Source organism: Gekko japonicus, unplaced genomic scaffold, assembly GCF_001447785.1.
Source record: "Gekko japonicus isolate JY-2015 unplaced genomic scaffold, Gekko_japonicus_V1.1 scaffold3830, whole genome shotgun sequence".
NCBI lineage: Eukaryota > Metazoa > Chordata > Lepidosauria > Squamata > Gekkonidae > Gekko > Gekko japonicus.
The window spans coordinates 20,273-40,970 of NW_015162593.1; the positions used below are offsets into that span (position 1 = coordinate 20,273).

The following is a 20,698-nucleotide window of genomic DNA, read 5'->3' on the forward strand; positions in this document are numbered from 1 at the left end:
CAGCCTCCGTTATTTCACAATTAGAATTAAACAGAAGAAAGTGAATAATTGAGTCATCAGAATGCCAACTCTTACCATCTGAAAGTGGAGTCATACAAGATTGAATATCCCTATAAAAGGGACAATGAAGTATGGTGTGTGTAGTGGATTCTATATCTTTTAGAGAACAAGGACAAAGTCTGTCTACATATGGTATCTGGTGGTACTTCCCTAAAAGCACCTCTGATGGCAAAACATTGAAGCGTGCAAGCATGTATGAAAGGTGGAGTATAAATGAAGACGGGGGGCAGATAAGCAGTAGATTGGTGGGTGGGTATGAAGGACAGAAAGAAACAGGGGAAGGTAAGGATATGATAGTTGCCCAGAGGTGGAAAAGAGGAAATAGTGTGGGGAAGAGGATACAGGGGAAAATAAGGTACTCCTTGTAAGTCCTTGTGGATTCCCCACTGCACAACTGGGCTTGGACTAGTGGCAGGCACCATACACTTGGACCACAGTTTTTCCAGGTTGAGTCTGGGTGGTTAAAAATCTACAAAATGATAGAAGCAGTGCTTATAGCTTTAAGAAATGAATGTCATTAGTGGCTGTTGCTAGGCAACCACAACATTATCACCAGCTTCAAGCTTGGTTTCTGTCAGAAAAAGGCAGGTGGGAGGGGGCAGGCCTTTTACAGCGCCTTTGAGGAAGGATTCATTGAGACCAGGTCTGCCAATACTTGATACCATAAAACTTGTGAGACTCACCCAGGTCTGGCTGCTGGGTACTGCAGTCATCCCACAAAAGCCAATGCAGTGTAGTGGTCAGAGTTTCAGACTAGGGTCTGGGAGACTCAGGTTCAAATCCCTACACTGCCATGGAAGTTTTCTGGGTGACCTTGAGCCAATCACACATTTTCAGCCTAACCTACCTTGTAGAGTACAAGACAAGTCCCTGACCCAAGGAGCTAACACTCTAAAATTTGACAAAGAGGAGACAAGAAAGGGGAGAGATGGGGACAGTAATTAGTAGGGTAAAATGTGTGTTTGTTCCAGTTACCATTGCTTACATTTTAGTTTTTGTGCCAAAGTCTTCATAGAAAAAGTGGATTGTGAATCAGAGAGGAGGTATCACACCGCTGTTCTAAGGGGCTGTTCCAGGTGTAAAGATAACAAGGGAGAAAGGAAAGAGTAGCTTGAGGGAGTAAAACAGGTACTTAACTTTCCCTTTGAATTAAAGAGTTTTGAATTTGCTTATCTTGAGTGGATCATGCCCTTCATAGATTCAGTTATAACCATCACTTATGTTTTTGGTAGATAAAAGTTCTTCGACCAGAATGCTTAAGCAGTGCACTACGAGAATTTGTATTTGAGAAACTTGGATCCAAGTATCTTCAGGCTGGAGGCATTAATCTGAAAGAAATGTATGAAGAATCTGACTGTACAACTCCTCTAATTCTTATCCATACTCAAGGTAAGTAACATACATTGATAATGAAAATATGAAAATTGATCTGCATTCTGTTTATTTTTTTACTTGTGAACCATGAAGTAAACCTCTTAGCAGAGTAATACAGAAAATAGAGTTACAAATTATTCTCTCCTCAAAAACCATGTCAGCAGCCAGTTTTATAGCATTGTGTTAATAAATATGCTGTTAGGTCTCCAGTAGTTCTTTAATAAGGTGACATACATTTTACATAGAATGTTCACTCCCACTCTTTTCATTAGTCAAATATTTTAAGATGTGATGTTGCTAAATCTAAAGCTGAAAAATTTCTGGAGCTGGAAATCAATCAAATCGGTATTATTACACAGGAGTGGATGCTGCAGCTCTCCTCTTACGCCTTGCTCAGGAAATAAAAGGAAACACTCAACATGTTAAAATGATATCGTTGGGACGTGGTCAAGAAAGCAAAGCTGAAGAATTGATATATAAAGCACAGATACTTAGTGGACAGTGGGCATTCCTTCAGAACTGTCATCTTGCAGCATCATTTATGCCTAGGCTTTGCACAATTGTTGATTCGTGAGTACCATTTCTATTTATTTGTATCTGCAATTTGTTCTCACATTGATAAGCAACTGGAGCTGACTAACCTTAATGCTTCATAAGCCTTTTGAGACTCAGCTATCTGCATCTTTCCTCCCAAAGCCCCATGGACGTTCCTTAAAAAACTGATATAAATTAATCACTTGACATAGCTGCGGTTATTGATTGGCTATGATATTAGCTATACAGAAATCACTGTATTTTTTAAAAGTTGTTACTATTGGTAAGTCATTGATTTTTCTGCAACTGTTCATCTGACATTGCCTGCAATTGTTTCAAATTGCCGCTAGAGACTGTAGTGGTGATCACCCAGTTAGTAGTGAACAGTGTTTGCTCAGTGATCCCACAAGGGAAGTACAATAGGAAGTAATAGCATCAATAGGCAAGAAAGAATGATTGCCCTTATCAGGAACTAACAGTTTCACAGATTCCATATTTGATATCAATTTCTTCTGGAATAACTGTCAGACCCCAGAGGAACCACTCTCCACTCAATATTCCTTAATAAGGTTTATTGGTAAGATTTGAACTTCTAGTAAGGTTAACGCCTTTGTCAGAACTAATGAGCAATAGCACAGGATTGGTAATTGGGGAATGGGCCCCACCTCTCCGTCATACGTCACACATGCACAGGCTTATTACAGGTCATGAAAAAATATACGACCTAACTTATCTCTCCCAAGGACGCAGGTCCAGCTGAAACCTGTGAACCTTATGTGGGTAGCTTCACGAAAATTATGAGCAGCACCTCCACACTACACCAGGCACTCATTCTCACATTCCCCTCCTCAGGAATGTCAGGGAGGACTGATAAGGTAACAAGCAAACGGGAAGTTGTGCAAAGCGGGCAGGGTTTACAAAAACTAAAGTAAGCATTAGCAGCACAGGGCAATACAGTTACAAGCACTGACCAAGACAGGGGTCCGATCCTGACAATAACCAACAATTTCTTGTCTTGGTACTTTAACTTCTACTGTTATGTTCCTCATTCCAAAGTCTTTTATCCCTCATTATCACTAATTTTGACAGCTTTTGCACTTAATTTTAGGCATAACTCATATAAATAGTTTCTTTTTTAATAAATAGTTTCTTTTTTCACATAATGTGAATTCAGCATATGTGTGACTAAAGTAGAAGTCATCTCTCTGATTGGACCACTTGAAAAAAGGCAGCCACAGTCACAACAATTATTGTCTCCATCTAAGCAATCAGTGCACACTAAAGTTTATCAACACACTTACCTAGGTAAAATGTGTTGCTTGTTTGTGTGAACTAGCCCTTAAAGCCCAAGTTTTGAATATATGTCTTTGATGCAAATCAGTGTATTGGAATTCTGGAATTGAGAGGTTTTGATTTCAACTCCTTGCAGTTCAGAAATCTATGCCATAATACAAATCAAACCTAAACCTCTCAGAATTTGTCACCAGCCCATGGTGGTGTTCATGCCCACTGCCTGCCAGTCAATCATCCAAGCAAACAAACTATTAAAAAGGGGTGGGGAACCAGCAGCAGGAAAATCGTCCTGGCAACTGCCCAAGATACTCTGTGACATGCTTAGACAAGCTATCTTCCGCTGGGGTGCTTGGATCTTATTTTTGAGGCACAGAAAAGATCCAAGATCCCCAGCAGGCAATACTACTCCTGAGTATCCTTAGTAGTTGGGCAAGGAGAAGCCTTAAAATCAGTGCAGGCACCATTCAAAATAGTGAGTGTGTGGAAGGCAGTTGTGGGAATCCAGAAGGGAGGACTACATAAGAATCTTGTTTTCTCTGGTTGCTGAGAAACAGCCCAAAAAGGAACAAATGTTTTCTGAGAATTCTTTAGCCAGCAGAAGTTTGGTATCACTGGACAGAAGATGAGTCGTCATTTAGGAGATGATCATATAGGAGGGAGCCAGTTGTTATTGCCCTTGTAATTGAAGAAAATCTCTCTTTTGTGGAACAGATAACATTGTCAGTTAAATGGCATTGAATTTTATTCACAGAAGCTTTACAATCCATTGCAAAGTGGTTGTGATTGTAAACTGTTTCTATTCACAGGTTTACCCAAGCAAATACAAACATAAGCCCTCAGTTTAGATTATGCTTAAGTTCAACACCAGACCCTTCTTTTCCTGAGCCTATCTTACGTAAAGGCATTAAGGTAAGATGTGAAATAATTCCTACAACTGAACAGTTACTGTTTTGTCTGCCAAACTGAATATTTTGCTTTCTCAGGTTTATCTTAGCTTATTATTGTGAAGGGCTCATCTTCATATAAAATCATGTGCCTCAAGTTATTCCAAAATTAGGAAACTTTTCTATAAATAAAGAAGAGGATATTCTCCAGTGGTTCAGATTGTGGGACAGTTCTTACTCTTGGGATAAGATAAGTTGCAGGGTCGGCTTCAAGCTTTGATCCAGGAGGGGAGGGGCTTATCCCCTGGAGGCGTCCCAGTTCTTGCTGGCCCTGCTTCAGAGCAAGACGTGCTTCGGAAGTGCTAATCAGCGCAGCGAGCTGAGAAGAAGTTAAAAGAAGAAGGAAGAAGGAAAAAATAAGGATGGGCTGCAGCCCCAGCGGGTGTGATATCGGCAGCGCGGAGAGAGAGCCTTTGGTGCTGGGAGGTCCCCAGCTGCTGCAAGGTGCAGACGGCTCTCAGCAGACTCCCGTTGGCCTCCAGCCTTCGAACAGAGACTGCCCCTTTAAGAGATCGAGGGGTGCGGTAGAGTCTGCAAGGAGCAGTGGGGCACCGCCGATGAACCAGCTACCTCCCTGACTGCGGGAGAACCGGGCTGCCAGAGTAGCTCTACAGATGAGAACTGAACCCTCTCTTCATCCAAGCTGTGGTGAGTGCCTATTGCCTACACCAGGCTGACACCAAAATGCCCCAAGGGGAGGGAGCGAACCTAGGGAGGCCTGGAAGATCCTAGGCTGGCCCCTACGATGCTGTGGAGGTGAGGGCGGAGGGTTTTCCCCCCACCAGCATGCAGCCAAAAAGTCACTCCAAACTGGTTGGCCCTGGCAAGTACTTGAGGGGAAATCTCCAGGAAAGGCCAGAGGGGGAGGCTACCAGTTACTAGCCAACTCCACATAGGGCAAGGGGGAAGCAAGGTTTAGGTGGGGAAATGGTGGTGGCCATTTTGGCTCCTTATAACAGTCCCCATGATGGGTTTTCTGTTTTACTTTCCCCTTACAGGATAAGAAGGATGGCTGATAAAATCAAACAAGTCTGTTCCCAAGACAGGGAGAGCTCTTTTAGTGAGCTGAGCCTACCCAGATATTCTGTATCTCTGTCCACACAGGAACCAATGGAGGCACAAGATATGGAAGCTAGGGAGGATAATAAGGCTGAACTTCTAAATTGGTTCAGAACTGAGATGAGAAGAGAGTTTAAAGACATGTTACAGGAAACATTTCAAGGGTCAGCTCCCTCCAGATCCTCTATAAGATGGGGTAGGTCAACAAAGAGGTCCAAGACACAGGGAGGGGAAAACAAATCTGACCCAAAAACTGGAATCAAGAACCAAAAGGATGAGAAGAAAATCTAATGAAGGGCCAGTATTAAAAACCTAGTTAAAACTTATAATCAGGGGTCTTTTCCTAGAAAAAGAGCTGCATAATAGCTCATTAGCATATACAATGCCCCTGACATCACCGGAAGTGATGTCAGAAGGGGAAGCAAAAGGGGGGGAAGGCATATTCAAAAGCCTCCCCTTCCCTTCCTCAGCCAGCGGGGGGGGGAAGCAAAGAGAGAAAGGGTTTAAAGTTTAAACCCCTTCTCACTAGAGTTGGGCTGCAGAAGGAGGAAATAGGGAAGGAAAGAGAGAGAGTGTGTGTAGAGAGAAGGAATTAAAGAGTGAAAAAGAAGGAAAGAAGGAAGAAAAGTGGAAAAGAAAGAGAAGGAAACGGGAAAGAGAAAGAAAAGGAGGGAAAGAAAAGGAAAGGGGAAGGAAAGGAGGGAAAGAAAGAGGGCAAAGAGATGGGGAAGGGGGAGGCTCTCCCACCCCCACCCCCAATCAAGCCTCCGCCACCCCCCGCAGATCCCTCACTTACCCCGGGAGGTGGCAGGGGGCCTCTTCTGGCCTCCCATGGGCCGCAGCACTCCGGCACTGGCCCTGGGAGGCGGCGGGGGCCTCTTCTGGCCTCCCACGGGCAGTAGCGCTCTGGCGCTGGCCCTGGGAAACGGGGGGGGAGGCTCTTCTGACTCTACAGACTCCTCCTCAGAGAAAGAGGAAGGAAAACTCTCAGAGAAAAAAGAGGAAGTGATGCCATCTGTACAGTCCAGACTTTTCCCTCAAGAGCTGTATGCACGCCTCTTGCCAAAAGTCCTGTGAAACCCTTAGACCTCATGGCCAAACTCAAGGAAGATACAGAGCAGGAGTCAGAGTTTCAAATGGGATCAGGAAAATTGATACCAAAACTTTCAGTTGCAGAACCAGGGATACCACTTCCAGCATCTTTTTACAATATAATGAAAGTGGAATGGGAACGTCCCACAAAACCCAAGGCTAACCATCAACTCTTTTCTAAGTTTTATTCTTTGATGCCAGACGCTGCTAAAAGACTAAAACTGCCCATGGCAGATGATCCAGTCACCAGCCTGTCTCCCAATTCTGTGTTACCTATAGACGCAGATGGGATGCCAAAGGACCACTGTGATAGGCGAAATCTGAAAATCTGAAGCCTCATCTTGTTCCCGGTGAGCCTCCACAGTGGGATCACTGTTTGCTCGAGCACCATATGACTGGGCAGAAAATCTGGCCTTGGCTGACAGCAACATACCAAAAGAATTTAAAGATGAATTTTAAAAGATTGCTTTGGTGATCGCCATTGCGGCAGATGCTACTCTGGATGCACTTCAACAGTCAGCTAGAGTGATGGCCTGCAGTGTAGTGGCACGGAGTAATAACTGGCTTCGGCACTGGGACGGCGACTCCTCTGCCGAAGCAAAGGTGGTGGTTGTACCGTTTAAAGGGGTGAACCTTTTTGAAGATGGATTAGACAGGTATTTACTAGAGGACAAAGATAAGAAAAAAGGTCCTTCCTTCCAAAAAGAAGGATGGAAAATCTCGTAAAAGGTTTCAGCCCTTTCAGGACCAAAAAAGAGGACAAAAGTCTTCCTATTTCAGATATTTTAAAAGAAAGTGGCAATCCAGACCACACAACAGCAACCCCTTTTTCACCAACAAAGGTGAGCAAAACCCTAACAAAACCCCCAAGAAGGGTGCTACAGCATGACTATGCAGGTCCAAGAGAACTATTGGAGATTGGGGGCAGACTACAGTTATTCACACATCAGTGGCAACACACAGTAACTGACCAGTGGGTGCTGGATACAGTAGCCAACGGCTACAAACTGGAGTTCAGCTCCTATCCCCAAGATCGCTTCATTCAAGTCCCAAAGAATTGTAATCTGGACAAGCACCATCAAGTGAAAAGAGCCATTCGACATCTTCTGGACATTGGGGCTACAGAGAGAGACCAGTAAAAAAAGCAGAGCAAACAGATGAAAAACTGAAAGAAGTGGATGCAAACACCAAAAAGCTTAAAAAACAAATGCAGGAGATGGAAAAGAAGAGAAACTCTGATGAAGCCCAGCTATTACAGCTACAAATGGAAAAGGCAAGCTTTAGTCTGAGATTTCAGGGAGTTCCTGAGACTAAAGGGGAGAATCTTAAGCAGATCATGATTGATACTTTGGGGGCGGTTGCAGATTTAAAAGCAGATTTTCTTCAAAGCAAGATGGATGTGATCTATAGGTCATATTCAGAATACATAAAGAACAATAATCTGCCTGATGAGGTGGTGGTTAGATTCTACCGAAGACAAGTGAGGGACCAGATTTTAAAAGCAACAAATGGAACTACCCTTAAAATTGATGGCAACGAGATAAGAGTTTTGAAAGACATTCCCTGTGAAATAAGGAAAAAATATAGAGACTTGGCTTTGTTTTTACAAAACAACATCATCTCTTACAAATGGATCCTGCCTGAAGTCATACTCTTCAAATTTAAAGATAAGAGGGGGGAAATTGACTCTGTCATGAAAGCACGTGAGTTCTTGCAGCAACAACTTGGATCAACGGGGGAAGACGATGAGGACAAGGGAAGCGATGATGAAACACCTACTGAAGAAGACTCGGATTCAGAACGTGGGGCGGCTGCCCCCAAGCAAGGATATCGATTGAGGGAAAGAAGAGGCAAAAAGTGAGATGCTAATTTTCTCTGAAGCTTGTTTTCTGGGTTTTTTAAATATTTACTCGTTCTGTTGTATTGTACTTTATTAAGTCAGAATATCTGGACTTGAAGTATATAAGCGACTTTAATGATCACCTTAAATGTAACAAATTACTTTCTTTGACTTAAAGCTATATTGTAACCATTATATGACCACCACCTCTTGGGGTTTTAGTGGTTATCTTTACTTTCTCCCATAGTTTATAGTTTCCCCCTCCTTATTTCTTTGTAGTTTTGGAAAATTAAAAAAAAGAAATAAATAAATTGTACAGTGGTCTTGGTTTTATGCCAGGCCACTTCAGAGATTTCTGCTCCCTCAACAAGAGGAAATAGCATGCAAGAGATACAAAATGCTACAACTTCCAGAGACTGTATGTCAACAACTCAGGTGGTGGTTGGAACCACGCCGTTTATGACAGGAATCTAGCTATGAGACCCACCAAGAATAGTGATGACTACAGATGCAAGTCTTTCAGGATGGCGAGCCCACTCGAAAGGTCAGATGACGCAGGGAGAGTAGTCTCCAAAGCATTGAGAAGCATCAACTTCCTAGAGCTCAGGGCAATTTGATTAGGCTTATTGAAGTTCAGCAAACTGTTGACAGAACAACATGTACTTGTCCAGACAGACAATATGACTGCAAAGGCATATGTGAACTGACAAGGCGGGACCAGAGTGCAATCCCTACACAAGGAAGCAACCGAATTGATGGCCTGGGTAGAGGACCCTCTATTGTCACTGAAAGCAACACATGTGGCAGGGAAAGACAATGTACTAGCAGACTGGCTGAGCAGGAGACATCTGGACCAGTCAGAGTGGACACTGAACAAGGTGGTATTTGCTCAGATCTGCAACAGGTTTGGGACAGTAGTTTTGGATTTGTTTGTGATGGAATCTAACCGTCAAGTTCAAGAGTTTTTCTCCAAAACAAGAAACGATCAGGCCAGAGGGACCGACACATTCAATTGCAAATGGCCACAAGGTCTCCTTTATGTGTTTCTGCCAGTGCAGATAATGCACAGGGTGATACAAAAAATACATTAACAGAAGGCAGAAGTTGTACTAGTAGAACCATTTTGGCCGTGAAGAGTGTGGTTTCAGGACCTAGAAAAGCTCTCAATAGTGGAACCATGGCATCTGCCCATACAAGAAGACCTGTTGACACAAGAGCTAACATGACATCCTCGACTGGAAATGTTCAGACTCACAGCATGGAGGTTGAGCGGAAATTGTTAGGAGCAGCATGATACTCTGATAAGGTCATAGCTACCATGTTAGCGTCAAGGAAAGGATCCACCAGTAGAGTTTACAACACCACCTGGTAGGTGTTCCACTCCTGGTGTGTGGAGCATAAGATAGAACCCTTCAAAGCTTCAGCCAGTGCTATCCTGCGATTTCTGCAGGACAGCTTAGACAAAGGTCTCAGTACTGGCACATTGAAGAGACAGGTTTCAGCCATATCAGCTGTTCAGGAGGTGAGGCACGGAAAGTCACCACCCTCACATTAAAAATTTTTTTTAGAGGTGCCACCTTAATAAACCCTCCTCAGGTGCATAGGTTTCCTACCTGGAATCTGAGTACTGTACTGAGGGCCCTGTGTAAGCATCCCTTCGAACCAATGGCTACATGCCCTCTAAAGGAATTGACCTTTAAGACATTATTTTTAGTGGGCATAACTTTGGCACGTAGAGTGTCGGAGATGAGGGCACTGTCAATCAATAGAGAACTTTGTGTTTTTCACAAAGACAAGGTGGTCCTTCGCCTAGATCCAGCCTTTGTGCCTAAGGTAAACTCTGTTTTTCATAGGGCAGAGGAAGTGGTTTCGCCGACCTTCTGCTCAAACCCTAAAAATGATAAAGAAAGGGAATGGCATTGCCTGGATGTTTGAAGGGCTCTTAGTTTCTATATCAATAGGACTAAGCATTGGAGAAAATCAGAAACACTTTTTGTGTCCTTTAGACAGTCCTCTCTTGAGGGTACAGCTCTCAACTGCGACCCTTAGCAGGTGGATTAAAGGCTGTATTATCCTATTTTACAAGGCCAAGGGACTAGAACCCCTTAAGGGGATTGTGGCACATTCCTTACAAGGAGCAGCAATGTCAGCGGCCTACAGGTCGTTCCCTTCACTGGAAACGATCTGTAGAGCAGCCACCTGGAAGTCTGTACATTCCTTCACTAAGCATTATGGTGTGGATAAGTTGGCGTCAGCAGAGGCGGCCTTTGGCCGCAGAGTGTTGCAACACACCCTGTAAACAGGGAAGCAAAATGACTCTCCCTTGGGGCGCACTGCTGTTTTACGTCCCAAGAATAAGAACTATTCCACGATATGAACCATTGGAGAATGGAAGATTTCTTTCACTTACCATGAAGCTTCCTTTCTCAGTGGTTCAAGAGTGGGACAGTTCTGCCTGCCCAAATTGTGGGTGTGGCTTCAGGGTTTTACAGGGGGATCTTTGCAAACTATCAGGTTACACACAAATGATTGATATATTGGACACAGGGAGTGGGGAAAGGTCCCCCCCCCTCCTCTCGCCACTAGGATCTGTAAAGGGAAAGTTTACCTGTCGTTAAGTTAGTTGAGTTATCTGATTCACTAATTTATAGTAGTTGCTCCAGTTTGGAGAAGTGTTCTTCCTTCTAATAGTTTTTGTGGGGTGAAGCAGGCTTGAATTCAACTGGGATGCCTCCAGGGGATAAGCCCCTCCCCGCCTGGATCAAAGCTCGAAGCCGACCCTGTGACTGGAGGAGCTTATCCCAAGAGTAAGGACCGTCCCACTCCTGAACCACTGAGAAAGGAAACTTCACGGTAAGTGAAAGAAATCTTCCATTTTAGACAAATGCTTTGCGGTGTATAAACTGTTTCGTCTCAACATATTTTGGTCCTAAAATATGGATGTATAAAATTACCCTATTGTTCTTTTTGAAAATATATATAATGTTCATGTGACAGACTGTGCTTTAGAAGCTCATAAGTGCTGTATAAACAAGTGATGGACTGTGAAGGGTTAATGCTTCACAGATCCAGAGAGCCTTTGAGTGACAGGCTGCTCAGACGATTTCATTGGATAGAGTCAGTTGAGAAGAAAGAGTTGGAAACTGACTGCTGAATAGAAATCAGTTTAGCACTAAGGAGTAGGGGTGTGCATGGGGGGAAATATTGGTAAAGGCCAATATTCCCGAATCCCAGTATCGGTATTATACTGGGATTCGGGAAATACTCAACATTGCTGAAAATATTTGGTTGGCCAGTACGGCATGTCAGTTTCACTCCCCCTCCCCTTCCAAGCAGAGGGAGAGTGAAACTGTCCTGCTCTCCCTCCCCTGAGCTTCCCCAGCCAGGCCACCACCACAGGCCGACTGGGAAAGCGAAGACAGATCAGGGAGGCATCTTTAAATGCCTCCCCTTCACTTCCCCTCCCCAGCCAGCCTGCCAAGATGAAGTGAAGAGGACCATAGAATACAATGGAGAGATCATACTGCTGCTGTGGTGTGACTCGAGAGAGAGGTATAAAGTTTAAACCCCTTCTCTGGAGTTGCAGTGCGACTTCTCCATTGTATCTTATGGCTCTATAGAGTACAATGGAAAGAGAAGGAGGGAGTACAATGAATTACAGTGGAGAGAGATTTAAAAATGCCTCCCCTTCTCTCTCTTTGCTTCCCCATCCTGCCCTGTGGCAGGCTGGCTGGGGAAGCAAAGACCGGTCAGAGAGGCATCTTTAAATGCCTCCCCTTCACTTCCCCTCTCCAGCTGGCCTGCCAAAGGAAGGTGTTTTAACTTTAAACACTTTCCCTTGCCTTTGGGGCTTGTGCCACCTCTGCAGCATGACTCAGTCAGCTGGGGAGTTGCGCTGCAGAGGCATCATGAGCCCCAGAAGTAAGAGGAAGTATTTAAAGTTAAAATACCTTCCCTTTACTGGTGCGCCTCCCCAACATAGGGATTCCTGAATCAGTGACAAATGCACTATTCAAAGAATCCCTGTTCGGCCAGATTCTCTGTTCTGATTCAACTCTTGGCATGCCCAGATAATGCTGAATAGGCATTATTCAGGTTATTATTCAGTTCAGCCAGACCGAATGCCATCCCTACTAAGAAGTGGGAAGGTTGGCAAGGAGAAGTCAGAGGATCACAGAACACGCTCATTTGAGCCAGAAAAAGGGATTGATCTTCTAGTTTAGAGAAGTAATTCCCTGCCCAGTTGAAAAAGGAGATAGATCAAAGAGAAGAGTGACCCCTGGTTTGTTTATCAGACACTGAAAATAAAGCCTCTCTACTCAAAGACTCTAAGACCTTGTGAAAACTGGAGTTTGTGATTATAGTAAATTACCTCAGAGTTATATTTAATTCGCCTCAGACATTTTACCCCTGAATTCACCTGATCTACATTGAATAAACTATTTTGTTTATTTTTGAACGTTCTAAAGCCTCTCATGTGCCATTTCCAGAAGTTTAAGTTAATTAATTAATTAATTAGTTTGATTTATACCCTGCCCTTCCCGCCAAGTTAAGAGGTTAATCATGTCTCTTGCCTCAAGTTCCTGGGCTGAGCCAGCATTAAAATACAATAAAGTGAAAGGGTGGGACAGCCATATATCTTCAGATAAGAAGAAAATAGATAAAGGGGCTGCTTAGTCAGAGAGAAAGAAAAAACAGAGGGAAAATCTGAGTGAGGGAATTGGGCTAGGTCATCATAGTTCATTATCTACTTTTGGAGGAGATGTTATCTGGAAATCTGTCATTTTATACTTTTCCTCCAAATGTTTAGTTCTACATTTCTGTTATTCTGGAAAGTCTTTATCAATTCACTTGCCAGAATTCAGAAAAAAAATTACTAGCTTACTTATATTGCTATTTCAAAATAGCTGAGGCGTTCTGTTCAAAATTGTATTGTGTCATTGTCCATGTTAAACCTGTTCCTTTTTTCTGTCCTGTCATGGCCTTCGGTCAAATTGGCTTTGAAGATTTCTATAGCATTTCAAATAGTACATGAGAACTAGTTTCTAACAGAAGAAGCAGCACTGCTTCAGTAGCTCTGTATCAAATTTGGTGTGACTATCATGTAAAAATGCTCATGATGAACAGCATGTCCCCTATCACTATTCCCAGAATAATTTGGAAACAATCAAGAAAAAATTAGCGACTTTTCTCCCAGTTTTCCTTGCTGATGGGTAACTTGTCATTGTGAGTGAGAGCAAGCACTGACATTTGGGGATCAGTGCTCAGTTCACATTTAGAAATTTTGCAGAGGCAAAAAAATGGTGGAACCTTCTTGTGGTACACAATTCAGACAGACTATTGGACCCAGGAAAAAAGTAGCTGCCATGAGCAGAGCGGTTTACATAATTTTGTCTTGTACCTATGAAAAGGACATTGTAAAAATATTTTAAGTAAATGAGCTAGTAACAAGAAAATAAAGAGCTGCACCCGTCACAGGAGATAAGAAATAATAGATCCAAAGCCGATGATGCAAAATCAGGTAAAATATATTTTATTACTCAATTAAAATCTCCAGAAAACATGTTTTGCCAACAGGCTTTGTCAGGGGAATCTGTAATACAGAATAACACTGAGTTTCCATAAGTATAGTTAAAATTATATAAATAAGATAGTAAATAAATGAGCAATATACCCAGTTATATTCTTAAGTTCCATTGATTTCACCAGAGAATACTGACTTCCTCTATATTGGGTCGAAGCAGAAGTAAGTCATACTGGTTTCAGGAACTTCCATGTAATGTAATGAGGGTCAACTTATAGGTGATTGCTTGTGCAATCCTAAACAAAGTTACACTTGATGTCTGTTTAAGGCAATGGCCTTAGCAGGGTAATGGAACTCAGTTTAGGATTGTGCTGTTCCAGATCTACTTAGAATCTTACTCTTGTTTATTTGATGGGATTTATTCCCAGGAAAATGTTCTCAGGATTGCATTGCTAGTAAAAGTGCTATTTATCTTACCAGTGTCTATATGCTATATTAATACATCATCTGCTTATTATTTAAAGATAGTAATTGAATCCCCACAAGGACTGAAGGGGAAATTACTTCAAACATTTGGGATAAGTGGTACTGGAGAGGTAACAGAAGTTATATTCAACAAGTCTACCTGTGGGCCATCATGGAAAAAGCTATTGTTCAGTCTGTGTTTTTTCAATGCTGTCATCCATGAAAGAAAGAAATATGGAGCTTTGGGCTGGAATATTCCATATGAGTTTAGTTTTTCAGATCTGGAGGTAAGAGGAAGAAAAGGCAATTAAAATTCTATTTATTTGTTTACCTCACTGATACCCCATCTTTCTCCCCAATGGGAACCCAAAGTGGCTTATATAATTCTCGTCTTCTCTGTGGCAAGCTTGCATGGTGGAGTGGGGATTCAAACCTTGGTCTCTCAGATCCTAGTCTGACACTCTAATACAGGGGTGTCAAACTCATTTGTTATGGGGGCCGGATCTGACATAAATGAGAACTTGTTGGGCCGGGCCATGTGTGTCATAAAATGTAATGCCAGGTAGCAGAGAGATATAAACTTTATAAAGGGCACAAACATAAAGATTTTTTTAAAAAAATTAACATAAAACATGCTTAAAACATTAGCACTCTTGCAATATTTTATTTTTTTGTTTATTGATAACTGACACCTCTTGCTCTGAATTATTGCATCAAAATCTGGAGACAATGTCTGTGCTGTAGCAATCTTGAGTATGCTGTTCAGGTGTTGTTCAGGTGTGTATCTGTAAGTTACAAACCTACTTTTGATTTATTGACATTCACTACAGAAATCTCACGGTCAGAGAAATAGCTACAACTCCTATGTGGCAGTGCAAGACTAGAGATATAGTAATGTACAAGAAGAGGGACCCGCGATACTCACAGGGGGGCCTCTTCAGTGATGAGGAAGCGAGAGAGGTGTGCAGATGTGAAGCCAGGCTGCCATGCAAGGGTAGACATGCTCCTGTGTGTGAGGGAGCTGGTGAGGCAGACCGCCGGGAGATCAGGGGGGTGCCAGGCGGAGAGAAGGCAGCTGCGGAGGGAAGGGGAAAAGCCACAGCGCGATGGGCGGGCACAGGGACTCAGCTGCGCCGGCCGGCCCCCCAAACCAGCCAGCGAGCAGGCGTTGGGGCAGCAGCAGCAGCCAGGTGGCCCAGTGCTGGCTGCGGGTGGGGAGCAGTGGGGGGGAGGCTCCACGACCGCCTGCTCTTCCACAGCGCCAAGCCGCCGCCACAGCCCAACTACACACTTTTGGGGGGATTTAAATACTTGCAGACAAACCTTCTCCTTCCCCAGCAGCGACAGCAAGGCCCATGCAGCTGCAGGCCCACCAAGCCCCCCCCCGCAACGGCTGCGAGGCACCGTTCCCAGTGCATTCCCTGCACATGCACAGTGAATACTTTTCTACATTTTGGGGGATTTAAATATTTACAGTTTTTAGATTTTTGTGCACATCTGGGGATTGCCCCAAATGTACAGGAAAATCTCCCTGCCCCCCAAGTGCCCCCAATATACTGATTTCGATATCCACACGGAGGGGGCATGTTGGGAATTAGATATATAGATATCAGCCTACTGTCTGGGAAGTCTAGGTTCCAAATTCCCAGTCTAGAAGGGAAATGTGCTGGATAAACTTGGTTTGAACACACACTCTCAGCCTAATCCACCTCACTGTCTTGTTGTTATACTTTATCTAAATTCTTATTCCTTATCTTTTCTACTGAGAAAGGCTGGATCATGAGGGCATGAATACAGTGAACAAGGAGAGGCACACCCAGGAGATCCCTGGCATAACAAACCCAACAAATCTCTCTCTCTCTCTCTCTCTCTCTCTCTCTCTCACACACACACACACACACACACACACACACAACACAAAGTTTTGGGTACAAAGAAGGAATGTCATTGCACAGAGAGGGAAAGGAGAATGGCACGTGGAGGGGAAAAGAGGGGTTTGAACTGATAAGAGAACAGAGAGCTTCTGGATGCAGAGAGAAAGAAACAGAAGGAAGTCTATGCTATTGGGTCCAGACAAAGAAGAGAGTGTACACTGGACTGGAGATCAAAAGCAGGAAAATTGAGAGGGGTTGCAAGTAGAAAAGAGAGAAGATGCAAAAAACTCATACCTTAAAGGTGCTTTCTTTGTATCTCTCCCATTCAATTGAGGGAACTGGGAAAGCAAGCCCAGGAGATGAGGAGCGGGAGGAGCCTCAGCCAATGGAAGGAAGAGAGGCTTTGCTCTGTAGCTCTGCTGTGTGATTGAGAGGCCCTGACAAAGCAAGCTCTCTCTCTTTCCCCCCTCTTCCTTCCCAAGGGAGGAGCCTGAGCCAATGGAAGGCTTTGCTCTCTGGCTCTGCTGTGCGATTGAGAGAGCCTGGCAAAGCAAGCTGTGATGCAGAAGAAAGCAAGAGAGAGGGAGAAGTAATGAGATGGCAGCCAGCTGCTTGACAGCCTGATACAACCCCTGTGGGGTCTGGATGTGGTCCATAGGCCGCATGTTTGACACCCCTGCTCTAACCACTACTTTTAAACCTGGCAATGTATCAAAGGGGGCTGGGACTTTAATAGCAGTGGTATGAAAGGTCCAGACCACTGATACCCTACAGTACCATAGATAAGAAAACCATTCTCTGCCTGTACAATGCATGGGTGTTAATGCAGTCTAGCTACTGTGGCTGTGGAAGATGAAGCAGCTGTTTTTGTATGTATAATGTGTTGGCTGTATCAGGATTGGGGGGCATTGTAGCTTGAGACTGTGAGGGAATTTAGTGCATTTGTGGTTTGAATTTGATTCGTGTGAGGTTTGGAAGAAATAGTGAGTAAACTCTAAACCTCTAAGTCTAGATGGAACCTGATGAGGACTGGTATGGGTTTGAAGCTATTCTGGATTCTACTGTAAAAAAGGTCAGGTATACAAAACTAGCAGCAACTTTAGTGGATGGAATATTTGCAGACAGAAATTATTCATGTAGGTTTAATAAGGGCTTTTTTTGTAGAAAAAGCCCAGCAGGAACTCATTAGCATAATAGGCCACAACCAACAGCAGAAACTCATTAGCATATTAGGCCACACCCCCTGACAGCACAGCTCATTAGCATGTTAGGCCACACCCCCACATTACCAGAACTGTGGTCATCCAGCCACGCCCACCTTTTGCTTCTTATTCTGTTTACCTTGTCTGTTGTCAAAACCCAGGGCTTTTTTTGTAGCAGGAACTCCTTTGCATGTTAGGCCACACACCCCTAATGTAGCCAATCCTAATGAGTTTCTGCTGTTGGGTGGGGCCTACTATGCTAATGAGTTCCTGCTGGGCGTGGCCAACTCGGGAGCCAGCCGGAACTCCGTTCCTGTGCGTTCTTGCCCAAAAATAGCCCTGGGTTTAATGTTTAAAAAACTATGAGGACAAGAAATAAGTATAAGAGTAATGCTGAAGCTGTAAACACCTTTCCCAATTTTAACTTTTTCTTCCCAAGGTTTCTATCCAGATGCTAGAGATACTTCTTGACAAGCAAGAGGATGTTCCTTGGGCAGCACTCTATTATTTAACTGGAGAAGTAGTATATGGAGGCCGTATAACTGATGAGTGGGACCGTCGATGCTTGCTTAGCATTCTGCAAAATTTTTGTAATCCGTCTTTGTTGGAAGAGAATTTTGCTTATACTAGAGACTGTGTAAGAAGGGTTTTATTTGTTCAGTATTTCCCAACACCACCTGTATTATCCTTATTATATATAGCATTGCTTGGGCCTTATTCACTAATTGGTTCACTTTCACAGAAGATTAAAAATTGTTCAGGTACTTTTAGCACAGATAAAATACAGTCAACTTTTCAGGGGACTGGAAGCCAAACCACCTCTCTAGCAGGATCCAAGAGTGGCCTGTTTCATCTGAAGAGCATCTATGTCGATTACATTTAACACCAGTGTTTCCCTTGAAGATTAAAGCAGTAATGCTGATGTCTACCTTAACATTTGTCAGACATAAAATTACTTCAGTTGTCTTTGCGGATATGCCCTTTAGATGCAGGGTTCTATAGAAGTACCATATTTCATAGAGGGGGAGAGAGAGAGTGTGTGTCTGTGTGCTTGCCTGAAAGTCATGGTGACTTCTGGTGACTCTTACTGGGGGCTTGGATGTTTTTCAGAGAGGTGGCTTGATTAGCTGCCTCTGCATCCCACCTCTGGTATTCCATGGAGGTTGCCCTTCTAAGTACTTGCCAGAGTCGGCCCTGCTTAACTTCCAAAATCTGATGAGATTGGGTTTGCCTGGCCTATCCAGGTTGGCATACTGTACCTCTTCTTGATTGGGAATCAACCATCTCTGAATGGGAATACTGCTTTGGAACATCCTGTCAGTCAAGAATGTCTTCATTGTGTGAATGAGAATGAAATGACTAGACTTATCATGATTTTCCCTTGTACTCTATGGAGGGCATCCTTGCTCCATCCTGATTTAAGGAAGGGATTGTCAGGAAAAAGGAACATTGTATTACTCTCTGTCATCCAGTATTACAGGCTATTATTGCCCACTTTCTCCAAAATGTCTTCTGTATATAGTCTTGCACTGGCTGTCCTTCAGCTGTTGAAACCATGAGACGGGAGACATTTACTGACTTTGTTTCCAGATTTTTTTAGTGCATTCTTTTGGATTTGCTCTGGTTACCAGTTGTTCATCATTGGTCTTCTGTACAGTCCCACATTGGAACTGTGCACAGCACACACAGCCCAGCTGCTCAGAAATCTTTTTAGTTACTTCTAGTCCTTTAAAAGCCTAAAGGAGGGAGCACCTCCCCTTTGGAGTGCGCAAAGCCATTTTCCTGCCTAAATGGTCATATGCTCTGAGGCTCCCCCTCTCCCTCAGTTCATTCTTTCCTGCCATGAAATGATTGAACTTGTAGCTCTCCGTGAGTTTTCCTGGTTATTAGTTAGGGATGTCTCTGTTTTCACTCTCTGTCTGAGACTTCAGTCATGTCTCTGATAACTTTATTTAAGAAGTGTTCTTCATGTGTGTACAGGATTAACCCCCCCCTAGTCCAGTCCAGGGATGACAGGCAATCCTGTACTTTTCAGTACATTAAACAACAAACCACGAGATGGTCTATACCCTCTCTGGTTTCCAGACAATTTGCCACCAGAACCTCTTTTCACTAGTCCCTGCTTTTCCTCTGGTGACTCTTACTGGGGGCTTGGATGTTTTTCAGAGAGGTGGCTTGATTAGCTGCCTCTGCATCCCACCTCTGGTATTCTATGGAGGTTGCCCTTCTAAGTACTTGCCAGAGTCGGCCCTGCTTAACTTCCAAAATCTGATGAGATTGGGTTTGCCTGGCCTATCCAGGTTGGCATAATGTACCTCTTCTTGATTGGGAATCAACCATCTCTGAATGGGAATACTGCTTTGGAACATCCTGTCAGTCAAGAATGTCTTCATTGTGTGAATGAGAATGAAATGACTAGACATCATGATTTTCCCTTGTACTCTGAGGTATGGAGGGCATCCTTGCTCCATCCTGATTTAAGGAAGGGATTGTCAGGAAAAAGGAACATTGTATTACTCTCTGTCATCCAGTATTACAGGCTATTATTGCCCACTTTCTCCAAAATGTCTTCTGTATATAGTCTTGCACTGGCTGTCCTTCAGCTGTTGAAACCATGAGACGGGAGACATTTACTGACTTTGTTTCCAGATTTTTTTAGTGCATTCTTTTGGATTTGCTCTGGTTACCAGTTGTTCATCATTGGTCTTCTGTACAGTCCCACATTGGAACTGTGCACAGCACACACAGCCCAGCTGCTCAGAAATCTTTTTAGTTACTTCTAGTCCTTTAAAAGCCTAAAGGAGGGAGCACCTCCCCTTTGGAGTGCGCAAAGCCATTTTCCTGCCTAAATGGTCATATGCTCTGAGGCTCCCCCTCTCCCTCAGTTCATTCTTTCCTGCCATGAAATGATTGAACTTGTAGCTCTCCGTGAGTTTTCCTGGTTATTAGTTAGGGATGTCTCTGTTTTCACTCTCTGTCTGAGACTTCAGTCATGTCTCTGATAACTTTATTTAAGAAGTGTTCTTCATGTGTGTACAGGATTAACCCCCCCCTAGTCCAGTCCAGGGATGACAGGCAATCCTGTACTTTTCAGTACATTAAACAACAAACCACGAGATGGTCTATACCCTCTCTGGTTTCCAGACAATTTGCCACCAGAACCTCTTTTCACTAGTCCCTGCTTTTCCTAAGGGAAGAGATTCCAAACCCTTAGTTGGCATCTGGGACAGAATACATTAGCAACTCAATCCAGAGATGCACACTTTTACTCTTACCGAGGTAGCTTAAGTGGTCAGGGTTAGCCACAAGATTTAGCCTTGGAGTTCAAGTTACATCTGGGACAGAATACATTAGCAACTCAATCCAGAGATGCACACTTTTACTCTTACCGAGGTAGCTTATGTGGTGAGCGTTAGGCACAAGACTTAGACTTGGAA

At 43.6% G+C, this 20,698-nt stretch overlaps 1 protein-coding gene across 1 annotated transcript in view; it reads left to right on the plus strand.

Annotated features, from left to right (window-relative positions):
* Positions 1-20,698, plus strand: part of LOC107106331 (dynein heavy chain 14, axonemal-like) — a gene marked incomplete at its 5' end in the record, with an annotated part of 73,219 nt that overhangs the window by 13,171 nt on the left and 39,350 nt on the right. Inside the window, 5 exons of the mRNA XM_015406464.1 lie at positions 1,293-1,449; positions 1,794-2,004; positions 4,068-4,170; positions 14,245-14,472; positions 17,701-17,898. Of these exons, the coding sequence (XP_015261950.1) occupies positions 1,293-1,449; positions 1,794-2,004; positions 4,068-4,170; positions 14,245-14,472; positions 17,701-17,898 (897 nt within the window). The remainder of the gene's footprint in view (positions 1-1,292; positions 1,450-1,793; positions 2,005-4,067; positions 4,171-14,244; positions 14,473-17,700; positions 17,899-20,698) is intronic.